The sequence below is a fragment of the Diplotaxodon limnothrissa genome, linkage group LG8 (assembly GCF_057381915.1).
Source record: "Diplotaxodon limnothrissa isolate DT_005_m linkage group LG8, D_limnothrissa_male_GT1.1, whole genome shotgun sequence".
NCBI classification, from domain to species: Eukaryota; Metazoa; Chordata; class Actinopteri; order Cichliformes; family Cichlidae; genus Diplotaxodon; species Diplotaxodon limnothrissa.
In genome coordinates, this window is record NC_140603.1 from 30030140 (window position 1) to 30053525 (window position 23386).

A 23386-nucleotide genomic window follows, 5' to 3' on the forward strand; every position below is an offset into this window, starting at 1 on the left:
CGTCTGATTCCATGGAGAAGTTCAGGAAGATATGGGGGCCCTTTATAGACCACATTAAGAAGGACAGTCCACGCCCTGGGTCCTGACCACATTGTTTTAACTGCTTTCATTCTGAGCTGTTGCCCATAACTGTTTTTGCATGATTGTTATCAGCTCCTCCTAGCGATCTTTGGATTTGATCTTGTGGATTGGACTCACTAGATTGTGAGTTGTTTGACATGTATACCACTTGCTTTGTTTGCTTCTCTGCTGTTTTTAATAAGTGCTGGCCTTGTACCCTGTTGTGTGGTTTGTTGCTCTGTTTTTTTTGTTTGTTTCTTTGTTTTTTTTGGTTGTTATTGTCTTTATTGTCTGTGTTCTTCTGTCCCGCTGTTTGTGAATGTGTAAAAAAAATCTTGAAACTTGCATATATAAATACATAAAAAAAAAAAAAAAAAAGAATCTGTCCTAGCACTGAACCCTGTGGAATTCCATAATTAACCTTAATTAGAGGACTGTTAGGATTAAAATGATTAAATAAAGCTGTTTTTATGATTTCCTATAAACACACTGCGATGTGCTCATTAAAGTGTTGGTGCTCCATGTTATGAAGGTCAGAAGCTTCATTCAGCGCCATGACTAGGGATGGGTATCGAAAACCGGTTCTTGTTGAGAACCGGTTCCCACTGTTTCAATTCCTTGGAATTGTTTGCCATTTTTGCAAACGATTCCCTTATTGATTCCAGTCGCCCTGAATGACGTCACCACGTTGCGGAGCGTCATTTACCTGGCTGGAAACATGGCGGCTCAAACGCTCAAAAGTTTGGTTATATTTTACAAGAACGGAAGACAACAGGGCAACTTGCAATACTTGCAAAGTAGATATTTCATTTAAGGGAGGAAACACTACGAATATGCAAAAGCATTTGCTCACAAAACACGCGATGACCTTAAATGAATGTCGTGTTTTTAATTCCGCTCTGGACTCGTGAATCTCAACCCAGCAGCAGCGGTAACGTTTGCACGTCCTCTCCCGTTAATGCGGCAGGTAAATAATCAACTAACAGTGCATATTATGTTAGCGCGATCTGCCTTATCTGCCATTACTGTGCGTTTAGATGACCATGATGAGAGAGACAGAGTCTGGCTGGCGCTCGCTGGCAGTTCTCGCTGCAGTCTACCGGTAGCGTCTCCTTTCAAGCCAGGATAGACTAATGTTACCGAGCAGAGACTAAGTTTGTGGTCAAAGGCTTGCACCCATTTGCCACAGCAGATGCCCCCGATTTTCGGTAAGTGAATGTGTTTAATTGTAGGCAGGGACATTACTGGATATTCTTGTGTAATTGCTACTGAATAATTTATGTTATACTTTGTTATTGCTACAGAAGAATATTTATTTTATTATTTTACATTTACAATTTTTTTTTCCCCGGGGACCCTGTGACTCCCCATTGAAGAGCCGTAGGCTGTGAATCTCTTAAGATCTCACTGCTGGATTTGTAAGGCCATGTTACTCCTAAATTTCTATCTTGGTCAAAGAGAAGATATAAAACAAAGTTCTAAGCTAATCGACCTTCGTGTTCTCCTTTTTTAAAAAGAATCGATAAAGAATCGAATCGTTAAACAGAATCGAAAATGGAATCGGAATCGTGAAAATCTTATCAATACCCATCCCTAGCCATGACTGAATTCAAATATTGCGATTGACGTAGAGTGACTTTTCTTTGCAACATACATACACATCACGCCGGTTAACAGTCAAGATGATATTTTCTGGGCCAAGGGAGTCTTAATAGAATGTCTCAAACTTGGATATTAAATGGAATCAGTAGGATAATATTAATAATCAAGGTTAAGCAGGGAGGTGGTTTCTTTTGTTCTGTCTTTGTTATCCCAGGAAGAGGAGCAATATGAGGCAAGGTTGGACATGAACAGAGAGAAGACTCGTAGGGAGACAGCAGGACTGCCACGTCGCTTCTGTAAGAAGTATGTCATAATAACACTTGTTATTATTGGGGTATAAAATTGTATGGCCCGATCCAGGGTCGGCAGTTGAAATTAAATCTTTTTAAACGACAGACATTTCTCCTGTACTTTCTTCTGAAAAAACTGAACACATCAGGACTCTCCAAGTACACCTGTTTTCTGTAGTGTGATGAGCTCTGAAACCTGACTGAAACTCAAATAAACCATTCCTTTGCAGCTGATCAGTTAGCTGTTTTACAACTAATCTTTTAAATATATGTTTTTTCTTTTTCTTTTTTTTCTTCACAAAGGGAAGGTTGGAGATTAGCTACAAAAACTTGGTCAAATCACAGTTTAATGACTTCCACCTTAAAGGTCAATTCAAAGTGTACCCACTTCTCTTGATTTCTAACATCTGGGATAGGCTCCAGTAAAGAAAAAGCATGGAGGCAGTTTCTCAGTGTGCTTTATTGATGTTACCTTAGCCATCATAACAAAAATGGTTTAAATCAGATTACTGCCACTAATAATTACCAAAAGACCATGTACACAGCATCATCTGGAATTATTCCCTTGTACTGATCAACTAACTATTCAGCAATTTAGAAACATGAATTTGATAAGATAACCCCTTGTTCAAATTTCCTACTCTGCCGTGCATGCTAGAAAGCCATCAGAAACACCAATGACCATAACACTAAAAATGTATAATTAATCATGTCATGCCATCAGTCATGTGGCTGCCGACGCTACAACTAAATGGTCTCTCTCTCGGCCCCATGTGAACCCCTACGTCTGACACTTTAACCTTATTATTATTATTATTATTGTCATCATCATTTTTTTTTTTTTTATAAAAGCTGCAAACTGTTTGTCCTGTCCTATGAGTCTTAAGTAATCTGTTTTAGTTTATTAAAATATTTTACTTGTTTTACGTCTAATTTTACAACGAAAAGGTTTCTCTGGTGTGTGAAATCGCTTTTTTCCATTTGCACCACTGTTTACAAGTTTAGGTTCAGAGTTTAACAACGGTTTCCGCCATTTACCATTATCTTCATTGATGCTGCCTTCAGTTTCAGATCCAGATTCTGATGAAGGTCTGTGCAAATTATAATTATCAACGCTGCTGGTGCTTGTGCTGGTGCTGCTGCTGCTGCTACTACTTTCCGTTTCAGATCCAGATTCTGATGAAGGTCCATGCAAGTTATAATTATCAATGCTGCTGCTGCTTTCCGTTTCAGATCCAGATTCTGATGAAGATTCGTGCAAGTTATAATTATCAATGCTGCTGTCTTCAGTTTCAGAGCCAGATTCTGATGAAGATCCGTGCAAGTTATAATTATCAATGCTGCTGTCTTCAGTTTCAGAGCCAGATTCTGATGAAGATCTGTGCAAGTTATAATTATCAATGCTGCTGTCTTCAGTTTCAGATCCAGATTCTGACAGAGACTGATGCAGGTTAGAATTTTTACTCTTGCCATCTTCAGTTTCAGGTTCAGAAGCAGACAATGGCTCCTGCCAATAATTATCACCATCCACAGTACCATCTTTAGTCTCGGTGAAGTCTGAAGCCTGTAAATTAGTATTCTGTGGTAAACAGCTACTGTGATAAGAGTTCCTAGCCTTTTTGCTTCCTTCATCGTCCTCAGTTTCTGTTTTCATTTGTTTACCTGATCCTCTGGTTTGTGTCTGCGCTTCCATGTTTTTGAGAGGCGGGCCTTGATGAGGTTGTGGGGACTGCGGTTTCTTTTCATCATTTTCACTCTTCACATGAACAGAAGTGAGCAGGAACCCGGTGATATCAGCCTCCTTTATCCCATTAAGATTCACTTCAACCTCTTCGCTATTTATGTGATGTTCCTCCTGCTCCTCCTTTATTTGGCGTTCTTTGTGTTCGTCTTTTAAGTGGCATTCTTCCTGCTCCTCCTTTTCAATGCGCTCCTGCTGATTTATTATACGACGCTCCTCCAGATCCATCTCTATATGACGCTCCTCCAGCTCCGTCTCTATACGACGCTCCTCCACCTCGATCTTTATACGATGCTCTTCCAGCTCCATCTTTATACAACACTCCTCCTGCTCCTCCTCTATATGACGCTCCTCCAGCTCCATCTTTATACAACGCTCCTCCAGCTCCATCTTTGTGGGCCCTTCTTCCTGTTTTTTCTTTAGCTGGAGATGATCTATGACCCGCTGTTTCAGACCAGCATTTAATTGAGGTGGAGCATCTTGGGCATCTGCATTGAACACAGATGTGGATAACGGATGAGTGTGTGTCTACAGTTTTAATATTATTTTGAAAATAAAAGGGCACATTTCTATTTTTGGAAAGATTTTCAAATTACAAATTATCCAAGAACAGCATTTATTTTTATTAAAACTGGTGAAAAGGTCTCAGTTCCACTTCACAGCTGATGGACCCATTTGACAGTTGTTGTATTATTTACCTTTCTTTAGTTTAAATCACAAAGTAGAGAGCAGTTGCAACAGTCAATTGTAGTAATTTATGGATAAAATAATGCCCAGCCATGTGTAAGTTAGTGCCATCAAATATTAAGTTATTGTGCCATCTAATAGTTTTTACATAATTCTGTGGGAATAATGGTAATTTAATAGGCTACAATAAAATTAAAAATTATTTAATACTTACTTCTCCTGACTTGTGTTAACACTGATGTTGCTCGTGGAGGTACAAATACAACCATTTTGAGAATTCTGGGGTCAGGTGGTTGAAGGTTAGTCACTGGACGCATCCCCACTCCGTTTGGCAATCTTGGATACGGAAATCTGAAAAACAATAAGCCATCGAGATATTCAGAGTTATACCCCACAACGCGTGAGACTAATGGTTCTTATAAATACTAATTTTGTGTTTGCGCATGGTTCTGTTTTCTGTTGGGCTCAACTGATCCAAAAACAGATACTAGCCATGGAATTTAATCTTTAAAATGTATACATGACTATATACAAAAACATACAAATTTGGACAAGGAAAGACTTACCTGTTTGCTCCACTCAAAGTGGCGCCAAAGGCAGCTGGACCTATGACTTGTAACGGTTTTTCCTTTGTAGCCAATGATGTCATCACAACTCTCTCATAGCTGGAGGAAACAACAGAAACATCAAAATGTTAAATTCTACATGACAAGTGCTGGTGGCATTAACGATGAGGAGCATATCAACAGATGGTTTATTTTAAACCTACAACAATGAACGGCACAAATATAAATATGTTTCATTTCATGCCATTGGTTGTGTGTACAGACGCTGGAAGAAAAAGTCCAAACTGACTGTATCAAAGTTTGTTAGTTCTGAGCCAGTGGCAACAAAATGCAGCATTACATTTATCTTAAAACCAAACTAGCAGCCTGAATATATGCAAAACATTTATAAATTTAGACATGGAAGGACTTGCCTGTTGAAAGAATGAGGTGTATCAGTGGTAGCTGGGGCTGGGACTTGTGAAGGCTTTTCCTTTGTGGGCGCTGATGTCATCACAACTCTCTCATAGCTGGAGGAAACAACAGAAACATCAAAATGTTAAATTCTACATGACAAGTGCTGGTGGCATTAACGATGAGGAGCATATCAACAGATGGTTTATTTTAAACCTACAACAATGAACGGCACAAATATAAATATGTTTCATTTCATGCCATTGGTTGTGTGTACAGACGCTGGAAGAAAAAGTCCAAACTGACTGTATCAAAGTTTGTTAGTTCTGAGCCAGTGGCAACAAAATGCAGCATTACATTTATCTTAAAACCAAACTAGCAGCCTGAATATATGCAAAACATTTATAAATTTAGACATGGAAGGACTTGCCTGTTGAAAGAACGAGGTGTATCAGTGGTAGCTGGGGCTGGGACTTGTGAAGGCTTTTCCTTTGTGGGTGCTGATGTCATCACAACTCTCTCATAGCTGGAGGAAACAACAGAAACATCAAAATGTTAAATTCTACATGACACAACTGCTGGCGGCATTAACCTTCCTCTCTGACTGTTCCTATCATATGAATCGATCAAATGAAACAACATTTAACCCACAACTAACACTGTTGTACAGATCAAACATCAAAGCACACATTAATTTGTGAAGCTTGAACCCTTTTTAACATTGATAAATACACATTTTTAAAATTACACCGCTGAACAGCACAAAGTTAATAATGTGTTTTTTCATTTCACACCATTTGTCTTAGAATGAAGTTGGTTTGGAAACATATTCAGCGATGCTTCATCTCCTGCTTTGCGTTTGTGTGGGCGCCCCATGCTAGCAGTTTCCAAGCATTTTTTCCCCCCTTTTCATTGAGGGGGGGGGGGCCACACTTTGGGAAGCTCTGACATAATCACAGAGTCTGGAGTACACAACGATGTTCTCATTGTAAGTGATTATAAATTCCCTTTCACATCTTTCCTTCACCTACATACTGAAGACATCAAATATATGAAGCAAGATGTATGTAATTGTGTAGCAAAGTAAAAATTGATAAATAATCCCAAATATATCTTATATTTTACATTCCTGAAAGTAGCCACCCTTTGCTTTGTAGACAGCGCTGCAAATCCTTGGCCTTCTCTTAATGAGCTTCATGATATAGTCACCTGAAATGGTTTTCACTTTACAGGTGTGCCTGCCAGGGTTCATTTGTGGAATCTCTTGCTTTCTAAATGTGGTTGGGACTACCAGTTGTGTTGTGCAGAAATCAAGTTGGTACACAGCTGACAGCCCTATTTGACAACTGTTAGAATTCATATTATGACAAAAACTATCAGCTAAGTAAAGAGAAACAACAGTCCATCATTACTTTAAGAACAGAAGGTCAGTCAGTCCAGAAAACTGCAAAAACTTTGAATGTGTTCCCAGGTGCAGTCACAAAGACCATCAAGCGCAACGAGAAAACTGGCTCGCATGAGGACCGCCCCAGGAAAGGAAGAGTCACCTCTGCTGCTGAGGATAAATTCATCCGAGTGACGAGCCTCAGAAATCACAAGTTAACTACACCCCAGGAAAATGCCACACAGAGCTCCAGTAACAGACACGTCTCTACATCAACAGTTCAGATGACACAGTGTGAATCAGGCCTTTATGGTCAAATAGCTGCTAAGAAACTACCACTAAGGAAAAGCAACAAACAGAAGAGATTTGTTTGGGCCAAGAAACACAAGGAATGGACATTAGACCAGTGTAAATCTGTGTTTTGGTCTGATTAGTCCAAATTTGAGATCTTTGGTTCCACCTGCCGTGTCTTTGTGTGATGCAGAAAAGGGGAACGAATGGTCTCTACATGCATGGTTCCCAATGTGGAGCATGGAGGAGGTGGTGTGACGGTGTGAGGGTGCTTTGCTGGTGACACTATTGGGGACTTATTCAAAATTGAAGGCACACCAAACCAGCTTGGTTACCACAGCATCCTACTGTGACATGCCATCCCATCCGGTTTGTGTTTAGTTAGACTACCAATTATTTTTCAAAAGGACAAACACACCTCCAGGCTGTGCAAGGGCTATTTAACCAAGAAGGAGAGTGATGGAGTGCTGCGCCAGATGCCCTGGCCTCCACAGTCACCTGACCTAAACCCAATCAAAATGGTTTGGGATGAGATGGACCGCAGACTGAAGGCAAAAGGGCCAACAAGTGTTCAGCATCTCTAAGAACTCCTTCAAGGCTGCTGGAAAACCATTTCAGGTAACAACCTAAAGAAGCAAAGGTGCCTATTTTGAAGAATCTAAAATATAAACCATGTTTTAAGTTATTTCACACTTTTTCAATTATTACATAACTCCAAATGTGTTCATTCATAGTTTTGATGCTTTCAGTGAGAATCTACAATGTAAAGAGTCATAAAAATAAAGAAAAAAAAACATTAAATGAGAAGGTGTGTCCAAACTTTAAACTGGTAGTGTACATATACATGAACATGTATTCATTCGTATTCAAAACACATGGAATTTCTTGACATGGAAGGACTTGCCTGTTGGCTCCATTAAAAGAATGACTGGTGCCAAAGGTAGCTGGAGCTGGGACTTGTGAAGGCTTTTCCTTTGTGGGCGCTGATGTCATCACAACTCTCTCATAGCTGGAGGAAACAACAGAAACATCAAAATGTTAAATTCTACATGACAACTGCTGGTGGCATTAACCTTCCTCTCTGACTGTTCCTATCACATGAATCGATCAAATGAAACAACATTTAACCCACAACTAACACTGTTGTACAGATCAAGCATCAAAACACACATTAATTTGTGAAACTCGAACCCTTTTTAACATTGATAAATACACATTTTTAAAATTACACCGCTGAACAGCACAAAGTTAATGTGTTTTTTCATTTCACACCATTGTTTCTGAGACCAGCTGTAACAATGCAGTAAAAACATGAAGTAAGATGTGCATTTTGTAGTCCATCTTCTGGAAATTGTAGTTGAAACAGTGTCAAATTATTATGCCATGCACATCAACGCAAGAGGGATGATAACCACCAAGATAAATGGGAAGGGAGACTAGATGGGAGGAAATCAGAAGTGTTGTCTTTGAAAATGTAGTGATTTCCTTAAATTCAGCTGAAAAACTGCCCCAAGTATCCTTGCTGGCTACAGGTAAGCCAATAACTGTTCTTTGTGACAGTGCCGTTACTCGCACAGTTATCCAAAAGGAAGCTGGTGGTCATGTACTTCCATCTAACATACAAGTAAGCAGTTGCAATGGCCTTGCTGACTGTTTGCGAATGCTGCTGCGTTCCCTCCCTGAGAAGGTTGATCCAGAGACTGATCGAAACTGCTCTAACCAAGGTGTCTGTAAAGGTTCTCAGTCATCCAGGTCATCGTAGTCAAAGGAGGGCTTATATCTGGGACTCTCCACCATTTGACCTTAGAACTGAAGAAGCGTCTCGGATGAGAGGTGAAACGTCTTCAAGTAACTTAAAGAAGTCCAGACGCTTTTCTTTGCAAGCTCCTTTGACTGCTCTAACCAAGACCATCATGTATCACCAAATAGGGCAGAAGGTGGACGACTGCACAGATGACCTATGATGACACTGCAGACAGCACTGGGGTGTATTTAGGGCTGCCACGATCAGTCGACAAGTCACGATTACATCGACTAATTTAATAGCCAACGCGTTGTTTGAAGCTTTGTAAGATCCTGAAAGATGCAGGAATAAGTAGTAGGATTTCAGAGTGTAAGAACGGCCTGAAACAGAAGGTTGGAGCAATGCATGTACAAGGATGCCAGCTACCATTAAACGCCGAAGAAGAAGAAGAAGAAGAAGAAGAAGAAGAAGAAGCTGGCTCCTGTATTGTAGCCGTGTACAAATTCAGGAGCCGCATCTTTCGGTGGCTGCATTTGTAGGCTCATTACGCTATTGCGACGCAACGAAGGCTGTCCAAATTCGTAGACACATAGCACGGCCCAGCCAATTCCAATTTCCAACAATGGCAGCAGCTATTTAGTTTTAATATTACTAAACTTTTAGCATATTTTCAAGCAAGAATGTAGCTGTGTAACCTTCAAATATCTGCTCGGTTTATCAAGACATCACATTTTTGCATAAGTGCTCCGACGTTTTCGGAGACGTCCGTTACCCACCAGCTCGATAGCTAGCCGGGGGACTCAAGGCTCACTAGAGCTGGTGAGAACCGCAAACCCCCTGTGGTCTTTCACTACTCAGGTTAAACATGATATATAAGTCACTTAGATAACAAAAATGTTACTGTTTGGCTTTCTTCAGTGTTTTATTTGTTCCTGAGTAAATCAGTTTGGCTGAGATTAAAGTTACAGTTTTCACACAGCTGAATAAACATCAAACAGAAAACTGATTAAACAAATGTGAGAATTTATTCCAGTGTCCTATTATATTTTAGTGAGCAAGGAGCAGACGGCTGAGTTTATTAAACACCACTGAGACAATCTGCAAATTCCATTAAAAGTTTAATAAACTATCATCTTATCTTTATTTTTAGTTAGCACATACCTTAGACACTTAAAGCTGTAAGCTAATGATAGTTATATAAGAGCAGATGCATGCTGGTGCAATAAGCTGTACGCTTTATGTCCAGTGGATGCATAATCTGATTAGTCGACTAATTGCAAAAATAATCGGTGAATAGTCGACTATCAAAATAATCGTTTGAGGCAGCCCTAGGTGTAACACAATAATGATGGTGGAAAATACTAAGACGCTACAGTGCCACAGCTCGGAGTTAAGCCCTTTTTTAACTAATACCTAGTCAGATTGCCTCAGCACGGTTTTCAGGGTTTTCCATTAGATCATATTACTTGGTAGCAAGTACTTTTTAGTACCTGCTCTCCCGGGGTTTTGAGAAACCATCCTACTCTGACAAATCGTCCTACCCGTATTATAATTTGACGGTGGCTTGTGACTAAACCCTAACCCTATCCCTAACCTAACCATAACATAACCTGAAGAAGTATTCCGAATGGGTGAGAGAAAAAGAAGTTAATGGTAAATAAATGGTAAATGGCCTGTATTTGTATAGCGCTTTACTAGTCCCTAAGGACCCCAAAGCGCTTTACACAACCAGTCATCCACCCATTCACACACACATTCACACACTGGTGATGGCAAGCTACACTTAATGTGAGTTTGGTGTTGTGCGCATGCGCCGTGTCTGCACAGAAACATTGGGTAGGATGTTTTTTGAGGTAGGATGGATTCCCAGAACACATGGGTTTGTCACTACCCGATCCGTACCGGAAACCCGATCGGTACCCCGCATGCGCAAATCTTACGTCACTTCCTCTCTTTGCCAACATTCAATATATTTGAATGATACGGTTAGCGCCCAGTTAGCTCCTAGCATTTCTCAGCAGCTCTGCCTCCTTTTCGACTACCGGGACATTTAAACAATGGATCATCCGTATACAAACAAATTCACGCTTCTCTCCTCAACAGAGAGCGTTCCCCGATTGAACAACAGCGCCGTAAAATAAGAAGAATGGCGCTTAATTACAGAGTTAATAATACAGACTTTGTAATATGTCACGTGTAGATTCATCAGCCAGATGAAGTGTTTACTGACAATTGACAGTGTAAGCGGACATCATCATCACTATTCCAATCAATCTTCTCCACACATGCAAGCATAAACACACTCGACTATCACTAAATCAAATTTAACAGATGTTTGTAATTACGCTAATTCAGTTTACAATAGGGTTCATTCGCTTGGTCAGCAGGTGGCAGTATCCTCTTATACTGGGGAGTAAACTGCCATTAAACGAACAGAAGAAGAAGAAGAAAATCCCTGCACATGCGCGGTACGGATCGGGTAGACCCAATTTGTACGGTCCGACTTTGCACATGCGCAGTAAGGATCGGGGAGTCCTGATCCGTAACTATCTTTTTATTTTTCATTTTTGTCTACATTATATTGAAATGCTTCATTATTGGAAACATGTTAAGAGATACTTATTATTCTTAACAGATACTCTGACCCGTAACTATCGTAAAACGCTTCGACCGGAAGTAGACACCTTTCGCGCATGCGGGGTACCGATCGGGTTTCCGGTACGGATCGGGTAGTGACAGTGACAGCTTTTTTTTTTTTTTATTAACAATTGGAACAATACAGTCACAAACAAAATAATACATTATAGTGCAAATGAACTCTCGTGGAGGATAAAAAAAAAAAAAAAAGAACATAGTCAATACAACAAAACTAACAGCAAGGATATGGGGGGAGGGGGCTAGACAAAAGATCCACAGTATTAATGGGGAAGAAATTAAAAGGAGCACAGGTTGATACACAATATAGGTAATAATCAAAACAGTAGCAAATGGGAAATGTCATCATAGATTGCGGCAAATCTGCTTGACTTCAGTTTTTTAAGTGACATGAAATAATGTTTAAAGTCATTGATGAACCAAGTAAAGGATGGTTTTCTATTCCTCCATTTACAACAATGTATATGGTATTTACCTAACAGGATGACAATGTTAATCACAGTAGAGACAGATGGATGTTGTTTAGCCATATAGAAAATAATATCAGAAATACTAAACTGGGGAATATCGTTGATCTTGAGGGATAACCAGCTGTGTAGTTCTAACCAAAAGGCAGCTGACACAGGACATGAGAAAAACAAATGGTGTAATGTTTCACAGGCTGAATCACAAAATGCACACTGGTTAACCTCAAATTTAAACCTCCTCTTTAAAAATTCAGACACAGGATATATATTATTAATTATCTTGAAATGAGTTTCTTTTACTTTTGGGGAGACAGGCCACTGAATGAATTTTGAGAACGCCTTTTCCATGAGTGACTGGTCCCCATGAAGGGCCTGCAAATATCTACCTGAGTTAAACCCCTGGAAAAGAATAGATTTAAAATTCACACTGATAAATTTATTGTTACATTTACTATCATTTAGGATGCAGTTACCAATTTTTAGGTTTGGCAGCGCTGGATTGACCTCAGAGTGTAGCATTGTGTTGCGTATCAGCTGCCTTAGGGCCAAAGGGATAGCACAGCAAACTTTTCTGTATTCTTTTAATGGACAATTAAAGTTGTGTCTCTTTGAGAAAGACACGTAATCCAATAGAGCACCACTCAAATCCAGCAAGTCAGTTACAAACAAGATACCACTCTCAAACCAGTTCCTGATAAATAATGTCTTTTTGTTAGCAGTTATCACTCTATTGTTCCATAGGGTCGACATATGAGGAGAAAAGTTGTGTGTAAACATCATTTTCCAAAAATGAAGAATCTGTTTGTGAAAATTAGAGAGTGTAACAGGTATTTTACTAGTCTCAAAGTCACATTTTAATAGAAAATCAATTCCTCCTAGTTCCTTAAATAAAGATCTGGGTATATGAAACCACATGGAATCAGACTGAGATAAGCAAGCTCTGAGCCAGTTGATCTTAAAAGTTCCGATCATTGATTCAAAGTCTAAGGCTCTGACACCACCCTTCTCATAATCTTTAACCAACTGTGATCTCTTAATATAGTGGGTTTTGTTTTTCCATAGGAATTGAAAAATAATTGAGTTGGCTTTCCTAATATTTTGGGGAGAAACATAAAGAGAATGACATGGGTAAATTAATTTAGAGATACCTTCAGCTTTGGAAAGGATGACTCTGCCAAATATAGTGATATCCCTGGTCAACCAACGACTAAGGGATTTCTTCATGTCGACGATACGATTGCAGATGTTGTTGTCTTCTCTTCGGGACATATTTTTAGAAATCACTATACCTAAATATTTAACTTCCAGTTCAACTCTTATAGAAGCTATATTAGAATCAGAACACGTGTGAATAGGTAACAATTCACATTTGTTAATATTCAGACATAGTCCTGACGCCTGGGAGAATAATGAGATAGTGTTAAGCGCTTTAGCTACCATGGATTTATCTCTTAAAAACAGTGCAGTATCGTCAGCAAACTGGCTTATTTTGAATTCCTTGTCAAAAATGTTAATACCATACAAATCAGGGTCTTTTTGGATGATAAGTGCCAGCAGTTGAGTGGTTAATATGAACAATTTGGGGGAAATAGGGCATCCCTGACGGATACCTCTCTGCACTTCAAACCTAGGTGTCATTCCAGGGTTAAGCGAGACAGAGCTAGAAATGTTACTGTAAAACATTTTGATCACATTACAAAAGTTATCCCCAAAACCCAGGAAATTCAAGGCTTTAAGCAGGAAGGGATGTTCAACCGTGTCAAAAGCCTTATAAAAGTCCAAAAACAACACTAAGCTTTCTGTCTTTATATACTGGCGATAATCAAGCATATCAAAAATCAATCTAATGTGATTGTGTATATGTCTTCCTTTTATAAACGCCGACTGACATTCATCCACTAAATGTGTTAAACAATCATTTAAGCGGTTCGCATATACATGAGCCAGTAATTTATAATCATTACACAGAAGGGTTATGGGTCTCCAATTATCCAGAAGTAGTTTGTCTTTGTTGGGTTTTGGAATTAAAGTGATTAAACCTTGTTTCATTGTAGGTGAAAGATTAGTTGATGAGATACATTCTAAGTAAGCACTGTAAAGAGTTAATCTAATGTCATGCCAGAAAAAGGAGTAAAATTCCACTGTTAGCCCATCAATACCTGGTGATTTGCCCCTGGGCATTTGTCCGATTGCCTTGTCCAGCTCTTCGATTGCAAGTTTACTCTCCATACGAACCTTTATATCCACATCCAATGTCCCATTAAGGCCTCTAAGACTTTCCAGAAACACAGTGCCATTCTCCGTTGAATAGGTTGACTTGTAAAGGTTACTGTAAAAATGAAGTATTTCCACGTTTATTTTGTCATGGTCCTCAGTCAAAACCCCCTTGATATTCAGTGATTGAATCTTCTTATTTGATTGTCTGTATTTTTCTAAATTAAAAAAGTAGGAAGAGTTTTTCTCACCCTCCTCAATCCACCGGGCTCTTGAACGAACATAGGCACCATTGGCTTTCTCTAAGAACATTTTGTCTAGTTGAGATTGAAAAGTGTTTAGTTGTATATGTTCGTCCAGAGATAAATCCTGTTTGCAGCATAGCCTGTTAATTCTTTCTATAATGCTTTGTTGCTCCTGTCTTTTCTGTTTAGCAATGGATTTGCTAATTTGAATTGCTACCTGTTTAACTTGGAATTTAAACCATTCCCATTTGCTCACATGTGACATATCTAGTTTATCAATTTCCACAATTAAATTTCTCACTTCAAGGCAGAAGTTGTCATTATGCAGAAGGTTGTTGTTGAATTTCCAAATAAGGGATTGATGTTTCACCTTGGTTAATGAGATGAATAAGGAAATCAAACAGTGATCAGTTAGAGGGGAAGCGGAGATTTCACACTTAGAAATGTTGTTGATCAAATTGTTAGAGACTAACCAGTAATCAATCCTGGAACACTGACCATTATTAGATGAATTAAACCAAGTAAATTGAGATACAGATGGATTTTTCAGCCTCCAAGCGTCACAGAGACTAACTTTGTTGACCAAATTAAGGATACTTTCATCGTAACTGTGGCATGAGGTCCTGGATGGAAGACGATCTACAGAGGGATCAGGAGCTATGTTAAAGTCTCCCCCCACAACAACTTTGTCAACAAGATAGCTCAATTTCCATTGCTCTAACTGTTCACAAAGGAAGGTTAGAAGTTTCTTATTCTGAGCTCTATTAGTATAACCATATACACACAGCAGAATGTATTTTGAACCATTAATCTCTGACACTATCATCAGCCAATGACCATCAGAATCACTTTTACAGTCTATGACATTTCCCGGAAACCTATTAAATAAAATCATCACTCCAGCTGAGTGAGACGTACCATGACTAAAGAAAACAGATTCACCCCACTGTGTTTTCCAGAACTTTGTGTCTGCCTCTGCCGAATGGGTCTCTTGTAGAAAGACACAGTTAGCCTGTTGCTCCTTGCAAAAAAGAAAGATAGCCTTACGCTTCACAATGTTTCTTAGCCCCCTGACGTTCAAGGAAATAACAGATAACATATAACACTATTACAAAAGTATTGGGGAAAAGAAAAAGAAACTTAAGAAGACACGCAGGAACGAGCAGCCGTGTCCTGTATAAAATAACTATTCAGTGCAATAACCCTTAACAACCGGGAAATTTTAAATTAAATGACATGCTAAGCAATAGGCTTAATCAACAGCAGCATACCTGAGAGGTGTAAAAGGTCACACAAAAGAAAATCAGTTCGGGTCCACTCTTTGGTTATCAATCAGAGCGTAGCCGTCCTTCAAAAACGCTCCCTTTCCCTTACTCCTGGCATCCTGGACCAGCGGCCACAGCTTAACTCGAGCCTCCCGATCTTCCTTGGAGAAGTCTTCCTTGAAGTGGATGTTCATCTCCTTGCAAACCCTCGCATGCCTCGATTTCTTCCAGACGTCGTCCCGGACCGTTCTCATGCCAAACTGGATAATTATGGCTCTCGGGGACCCGGAAGATGCAGCGTTCCCCTTCTTTCCCAGCCGATGAACAGTATCAACAGTCTCTCTCAGTTTATCCACAGACAAGGGCACAACTCTGGTGAGAATCCCGATAACTGACTCTCTCGTGTTTTCATCATCTTTCTCAGGAAGACCAGTCAGCCTTAGGTTCCATTTCCTCTTATATCGAGCATGTTCCTCACAGGAGCTGCGCAGGGATTGGATTTGTTTTCTTTCTGCAGCTCACCAACTTTCTCCTGGAGTTCTACTATACTTTCTTTATTTTTTCTTATTTCCGCCGTGTTCATGTCAATGCGCTTTTCAAACTTACGCAGCAACGCCGTCTGTTCATCCATCTTTTGCGTTAACACATTGACTGCTTGCAAGATTGCTGCAGCGGTGTCCTCCTCCTCCAGCGGCTGCGCTCGCACCCCTCTTGCTTTCTTCGGGTTAGGGCTTTTCGTCGGAGTGTGAGCCCAGTTGATTCTGGAGTCCTTGGAAGTCATGTCAGTGATCTCCAAATCTTGAATATCCTCCTCGTCACACGCCTCCCTCAATACCGAAACGTTGTAGTCATGATCCATCGTGATCATAGGACAAGTATCAAAATTAACCCCGGACAAATTAAAGCTGGTTTACAGTTAGTTCTCCAGTGGCTGGTTGAAGTGCACAAAAAGCGCAAAAAACGGGTTATTGCTTTTAATAAATTCAGAGTTTCAGGACAAAAAAAAGCCAAAACGTTCGGACGCCTGCAGTAAAGTTGCTGCTCACTCCGCCATCTTGTTTCCTCTCTCGTGACAGTGACAGCGTTCCAAGCGATCTGAACAGGTACTGAAATGTGACGTCATCCGACTGCATGCCACCGATTGGCTGGTCAGTAACCCTACCCACTAGATGAGTAATGCGAGCGTCTCGTTCAAGAAAAATAAAGCCGCCATTACTGGGTTGTAGAAAAAGGGGCTTAATAAGCGATTAGATTAGAGAAGACGGCAGGAAGAAAGCGATACGTGTAGAAAATGAAAGGGACCGATACAGACGAGTGCGCCGGAGAAAGCTGTGAAAAACGGAGAAAAAATAAAGAACAAACGTTTTGTGCAAAAAGAAAAGTGGCCATTGAAAACAGAGCAATGCCTCCACACAAAAAAGCGATGCAATTTTCTCCACAGTGAACATGCTCAAAGCTAAATGTCATCCCAGCTCATGAATGGGCACCTCCACATGTAAGCCCGGGTTAAAAAAAATAATCCTGGAAGGACAAGCTGGAGCTCAATTATTTTAACGAGCAAACAAGTGGGGGAGTTGATTAAAGGAGCGGAAGAAAATGAGCCCCTAAAACTGTTCACAGCCGTCACTTGAACGTGCACAGTTATCACGTTTCAATGGTTATAATGTGTGTACGTATAGTTCTATGTTGCTTGACCTCTAAATCCTGGTTGAGTACCCCTGTACTAGTACACCACGTAGCTAACTGTGTTTCCTGTAAAACCGTCTCACACGTTTCTGTTCCCAGCACAGCGTTGGAAAGATAAAGAGGCTCGAAGGGACGTTAACACTGCTTCCTCGCATGCAAATAAACGCAATTGTTACGCTGTGTCTCACTTCGTAATTTTTCTAACAGTAACACCGATTCACGCGTCGCTTTCGGGCACAACTTGAATTACCTGTCCAGCAGAAAGCAGGCCACTTCGGCATCACTCTGAAAACTTTTGTCCCTCTTCAGCGAGGTCCACCTGGAGAAGGCGACGCCTAAGAACACTTTCGTTTCTTCCAGTTTTTCCTCTTCGTGCCCCAGCTTGTTCGACAGCACGTCCTTGATCTTTTCTCCTGAGAAACAATAATTATGATCCTGCATTTTTCCAAATGCGGACACTCAAAGTCCCCACGACACCACAAAAAGTTAAGGCACAAGCGACGATTCTTCCATGAGGACGATAAAAACGACTAGCACATGACCAAAACAGCAGCGTGTCCCTCAGTCCGGACTTTGTTTTGTTCCCCCTTGCAACACACATCCCCCAACAGAAAGTTCCTACCCCTGAATTTTACCCGAAAGCAGTGTCCTTTCTGGGTGTGACCTGGTAAAGGGTGTGTAGCTCACTCAGATAATCTGATATTTATCCAATATCAAATAATTTAAAAAAGAAGGTAGGTTTCCATTTTTAAAAATTTCAAATTGAATAAAAAGAGACCTGTTTACAAAGTTTGAAAGGTGAATAAAATAAGAGCCTCAACGCAAAGTGAGACCATTTTTCTCTAAAATACCAAAAGTAAGTTAATGCAGAATCTAAAATGGCTTAGTAAAATAGTAATGATTCATTAGAGGGGAAATATGCATAAATGATCTAAATTATTAAGGTAAGAAAGTTATGATAACATATTCTTCACTGATCGCGAGTATAAGGAACGTCGGGAAGCATCCATACACCACCTGGGGCTCTTGTTTTTTTTCATTTGATTAAATGTTTTTTTAAAGACATCCACTGTTTACTGTCATTAAGGCAGCATAATCAGTCACATTTAAACCACATTTAGAACAACTTTAAGAACTATGTCAATCTCAATTGCAGGAGTTAAATTATGGAACAGTCTAACAGAAGAAATAAAAGACAGTCAAAACATAAAACAGTTTAAAGTAAAATATAAAAACCTAATTTTAAATAAGTATAAGAATGAAGAAAACGGGGTTAACCCAGGATGGTAATGTTGCTGGTAATGGTGTTGCGGTTCTTTTTTGGTTGTTTTTTTGTTTTTTTGTTTTGTTTTGGTTTGTTGTTTTTCCATAACTTGTGTATCTGCAAATATACACATTCTGTATTTTTCATATGAAAGAAACTATACTGTGGTGGGGCTTGCTAATTTCTTGTTTTTGATTTATGTATGTTATGTTTTGTTTTACTTCATATGTTTATATGTTTCATATGTTGTTTGTTTAATTTAAGACAAAAAAAATTAAATGAATGAGAGGTAAAACTTGAGGGGGTAGGGACAAATAAGTAAATACTTCAGCCTACTCCTTTTCAAACAAATAATGGAATGATATTTTGTAATGATTGTGAAGGCACATGTTTGAAATGTTTGAAATAAAAATGAACTGAACTGAACTGAACTGAACCACTCATACAGCACCTCAAATCCGCAGCCAAATTAGAATCACTAGTTGTATCAATAAGTACATCTCTGGACTGTGTGAGGAAGCCAGAGTAGGGCTAGGTATTGATTTTGATTTCTGTAATTGATTCAATTCCGATTCACAAGGTCCCGATTCAATTCAATCCGATTCGATTCAACTTTAACTCAGATGGGCAGAAATATTATAATTCTGATCATTTATCAGTACATATCCATATTTTTATATCTATGTGTAAAAACAAAGCTGACGCTTGTGAGACTTCATCAGAGGTGTGAGCAGGGGTGATTTTAGCCCAAAAAGAATCAAAGCACCCCCAAAGATATCTTACTTTTTTGACAATATCTGCTGTTTGTGTGACACACTACTAAAAATATAAAAAGCATACAGTACTTAATTGAGATGGAACACTTTAACAACAAAAGTATAGATAACCCCTCCCCCCCCTGCTCTGGTTCTAGCGCCGTTGCTGCCAGAGCGATAGTGGCTGAGACGCAGCGGAGTTCATCTTCTGGATAATCGGATCTTCCCCACACTGAAAACTGTTATTCAGGTTGCCCTAACAAACCCAGTTAGCAGCTGTAGCTGTGAGAGGTCTTTTAGTGTCTTGAGTCAGCTTCATACCTGGCTGAGAAGGACCATGGGTCAAAGCAGACTCCAGCACCTGGCTGTGATGTCAGTTGAGAAAGATGCTTGAGAGACTTGACCACCAAAATGTGATAGACAGATTTACCAACCTCAAGCTGAGGCGACATAGTTTAAAAGAAAAGAAAAAATCTGCAGAGCCATAGTAGTATCTGCAGTAAAGATCTTTTCATGCATTGTATACATTGTACCATAGGCCAAGGTGTCTCAATGTTTTAATAATATTTTGTACATTTCAAGGACTCTTGTATTTTTGGAGTGTATTTTTATGTATCTGTATTATATTATGCAAACACATTAAAAGTGAATCTCTGTCCAAAAAAATGCACTCAGTTTACTTTTTACTCACTGTAAGCATCATTCATTATTCTCCCGCAGTAATTAAGGTTAGGATATGTTTTCTTTTTTTTAAAATTCCAATCCATTCTTCTTTGGCAGTAGTAGTCTTTAGCAGCATTTAAATAACCTTTATCAGATTTGATGGTTTTGTTACAGACTTTTCAAAAAAGGGTTTTGCTTTTCTTTCACAAATGTGGGGATTAAATTGTGTTAAAATGTACAAAACAGTGATGTCATGTTTTGTGACGAGGACCCAGGTACAGAGAGGCTTGGTGAATTTAAGAATCATATGATTTAATAAAGAAATTTGCAGACTTGCACAGAGAGGGTAAAATTCCGACTGATAATGGAGCTGAAGACAACAGACGATGAGGACAGGGAGGAACAGGGGTTTAAATGCACCAAGGAGACAGTCAGAGGGAACTCGGGACAACTGGAGACATTTAAGGATGCAGGGACTGATAGAGACAGGGAAGAAGTCTCATTGTGACAAGTAAAGTTTACCTTGCCTGGATGGGCAGCTTTCTGGGTGCTCAGCACCCCCAAAGCTCTGATCCTAGAATTGCCCCTGGGTGTGAGCATCACAGCAGATGCCTTTGTGTCAAAGTAATAAAACAGAAAAACATGAAGGAGATTTTCCTGGCCTGGCTTTTTATAGCAGATAAGTGAGATATCCTTAAAAATATTCTACAGTAGAACAAAAACTGAAGAAAACCCTGAATGGCAAATGGCCTGCATTTGTACAGCGCTTTACTAGTCCCTAAGGACCCTGAAGCGCTTCACACATCCAGTCCTCCACCCATTCACGCACACATTCACACACTGGTGATGGCAAGCTACAATGAATCAACATAGGATCATTACCTGATGCTGCTGAAGTGAAACAGAGAAAAGTTACAGCGGTTTCATTAGAGACACAGCTAAGCGTTTTGCAATTTGGCACAATTAAAAAGTTTCAATTTCTTCAGTACTGAAGAGCAGAAATGAGGCTTTCTTGTCTGAGGTCATTTTTGGAGGAAAAACAAAACAAAACAAAAAAACAGTGGCTGACTGCGCTGTAAACAACGGTAGAGTAGTGTGTAATAAGGAGGCGAATAATACAGAAAATTGCGATTTTTGATGGGAAATTGTTCTTGAAAGTACACTGTAGCTGTGTCCCAAAAACTAGGCTGCATCCTTCGGAGGACGCAGCCTTTGTGCTCTACACGGGCCGGGTCCTTCAAAGACTGAGAAGGCTGGAAGGGCGAGGATGTGAAATGGGATGGTCTAGCCTTCAGAATTGCATCATCAGCTGTCTCGGTGGAGTTTAATAAACTCAGCCATCTGCTCCTCGCTTGCTAATATATAACAGGACATTGGAGTAAATCCTCTACCATTTCACACTTCTGTTTTATCAGTTTTCTGTTTCATGTTTACTCAGCTGTGTGAAAACTATGACTAAAACTATAATCTCAGCCAAAGCGATTTACTCACGAACTTGACTGCATGCTGAAGTGGCAACCCCTAACCCTACACAAGTAAATTTAAGTGTTTGGAAAAATTTCTTTCTAAAAGTACTTTTATTGCACCGTGTTCATTCACTCATGAGGTGCTGTAACATGAATCAAATGGCTGAATAGCAACCTCAGCATTCAGTCAAGTTCTATAGAGTCTTACTAATTGTATTCAGGTGTGTTGCAACAGGGACACATGAAAAAGTTTCAAGACAGTCAGAAAAGATGTAGAGGAAAAAAACAAGAATGACTTCCCCCTGTAAAAACATTCCAGCTTTGGAGGCAGTGCCGCTGTTTCCCCTCTAGTGCATCTATTGTTCATACAGCGCCAAATCACAACAACAGTCGCCTTCACGACACCGGCCCTCGAGGACTGGAGTTCGAGACCCCTGACTTAGGCAGTATCATCAGAAGGAATAGCACCCAAATGTATCTATTCATGAAGCCAGATAACACACAGCAATTAATTAAACTGCAGGAATGTCTTAAAGACATAAAGACCTGGATGGCCGCTAACTTTCTGCTTTTAAATTCAGATCAAACTGAGGTTATTGTACTCGGCCCTGAAAATCTTAGAAATATGGTATCTAACCAGATTCTTACTCTGGATGGCATTACCTTGGCCTCCAGTAACGCTGTGAGGAACCTTGGAGTCATTGTTCACCAGGACATGTCCTTCAATGCACATATTACAAAAATATGTAAGACTGCTTTGTTCAATTTGTGCAATATCTCTAAAATTAAAAATATCCTGTGTTTGAGTGATACTGAAAAACTAGTTCATGGATTTATTACTTCTAGGCTGGACTACTGTAAATCATTATTATCAGGATGTCCTAAAAACTCCCTGAAAAGCCTTCAGTTAATCCAAAATGCTGCAGCAAGAGTCCTGACAGGGACTAGAAAGAGAGAGCAGATTTCTCCTGTATTGGCTCCCTGTTACATCCAGAATTCAAAATTCTGCTTCTCACATACAAGGTCTCAAATAATCAGGCCCCATCTCATTTTCTTATAGTACCATATCACCCTATTAGAGTACTTCACACTCACACCATTTAAAAGTATTTAAATGTAGAATGGGAGGCAGAGCCTTCAGTTTTCAGGCCCCTCCTCTTTGGAACCAATATCCATCTCTATTTTTAAGATTAGTCTCCAAACTTCCTTTTTGATAAAGCATATATTTAGGGCTGAATCATATGAACTGATGTAGATGCCTGTTGTCTGTTCTAAAACTATAGTCGCAAAAGCACAGACTGTTCAATAATCAGTGCTTTAACTTACATAAGCCCTGTCTTTTCACACAGGCTGACCTGTGGATACATCAGAGACTTTATTCACTGTAGTCTTTTTAATTTTACTTAGAAATGTAAAAATTATTTTTGTAGAGCAGCAGCTGAAATGTTATGAAGAGTACTACGGAGGCTCTATTCAAAATCTGTTAGCCTATTTGGCCACTCAAAACACATTTGAAAAAGAAAATGCCTTTTTAGAATTTCAGACACAAAAAAGCCCTAAAATTTATTTGAGCCCAAATCATTATTTTTTTTCCTAAACCTAACTGATTCTGTAGCCAACAAACTTCCCCCTGTGGTTTAGGGTTAGGAACTTGAACCTAGAAAACTGAAAATATATGAATATAAAGTCAACTGAATCTATAACATGTTAGCACTGAAGGAAGCTGCAGGAAAGGTTTCTGGCAAAAAGAACGTACCCTTCTAACGGCACTGTTAGATTAAATAGTTAAACATTTGTCATTTTTATATATACCATTTGTCCATTGTTTTAACTCTGTGAAAGGAATTCTTTCTTTCCTCCCATCCCCAGATTCTCGAGGTTCTGGGTGGGAGGTTGAAGTGTTTTATCACAGGAACGTCCTTTTGAAGATCTGTTTGATGTTTGGTAG

General features: G+C 39.5%; 1 protein-coding gene across 1 annotated transcript; it reads right to left on the minus strand.

Moving 5' to 3' along the window:
* Window positions 1–2399: 2399 nt before the first annotated feature.
* LOC146627177 (uncharacterized) lies at window positions 2400–17852 on the minus strand. Its single transcript, XM_085361673.1, has 7 exons — window positions 17541–17852; window positions 7919–8023; window positions 5770–5865; window positions 5360–5455; window positions 4947–5045; window positions 4595–4731; window positions 2400–4181 (listed from the first exon to the last, which is right to left on the minus strand). The coding sequence occupies exons 1-7, from the start codon at window positions 17729–17731 to the stop codon at window positions 2857–2859; spliced, it is 2049 nt and encodes a 682-aa protein (XP_085217799.1). The 5' UTR covers window positions 17732–17852; the 3' UTR covers window positions 2400–2856.
* Between the last annotated feature and the right edge of the window lie 5534 nt (window positions 17853–23386).

Bases quoted from the DNA above. Each gene is read 5' to 3' on its own strand.
- LOC146627177 (XM_085361673.1), bottom strand. From the start codon at position 17,731: ATGCAGGATCATAATTATTGTTTCTCAGGAGAAAAGATCAAGGACGTG. The intron at 5,456-5,769 runs GCAAGTCCTTCC...TGTTTCCTCCAG, and splicing joins ACACCTCGTTCTTTCAACAG to CTATGAGAGAGTTGTGATGA. The intron at 4,182-4,594 runs GTAAGTATTAAA...TGTTCAATGCAG, and splicing joins GTTAACACAAGTCAGGAGAA to ATGCCCAAGATGCTCCACCT.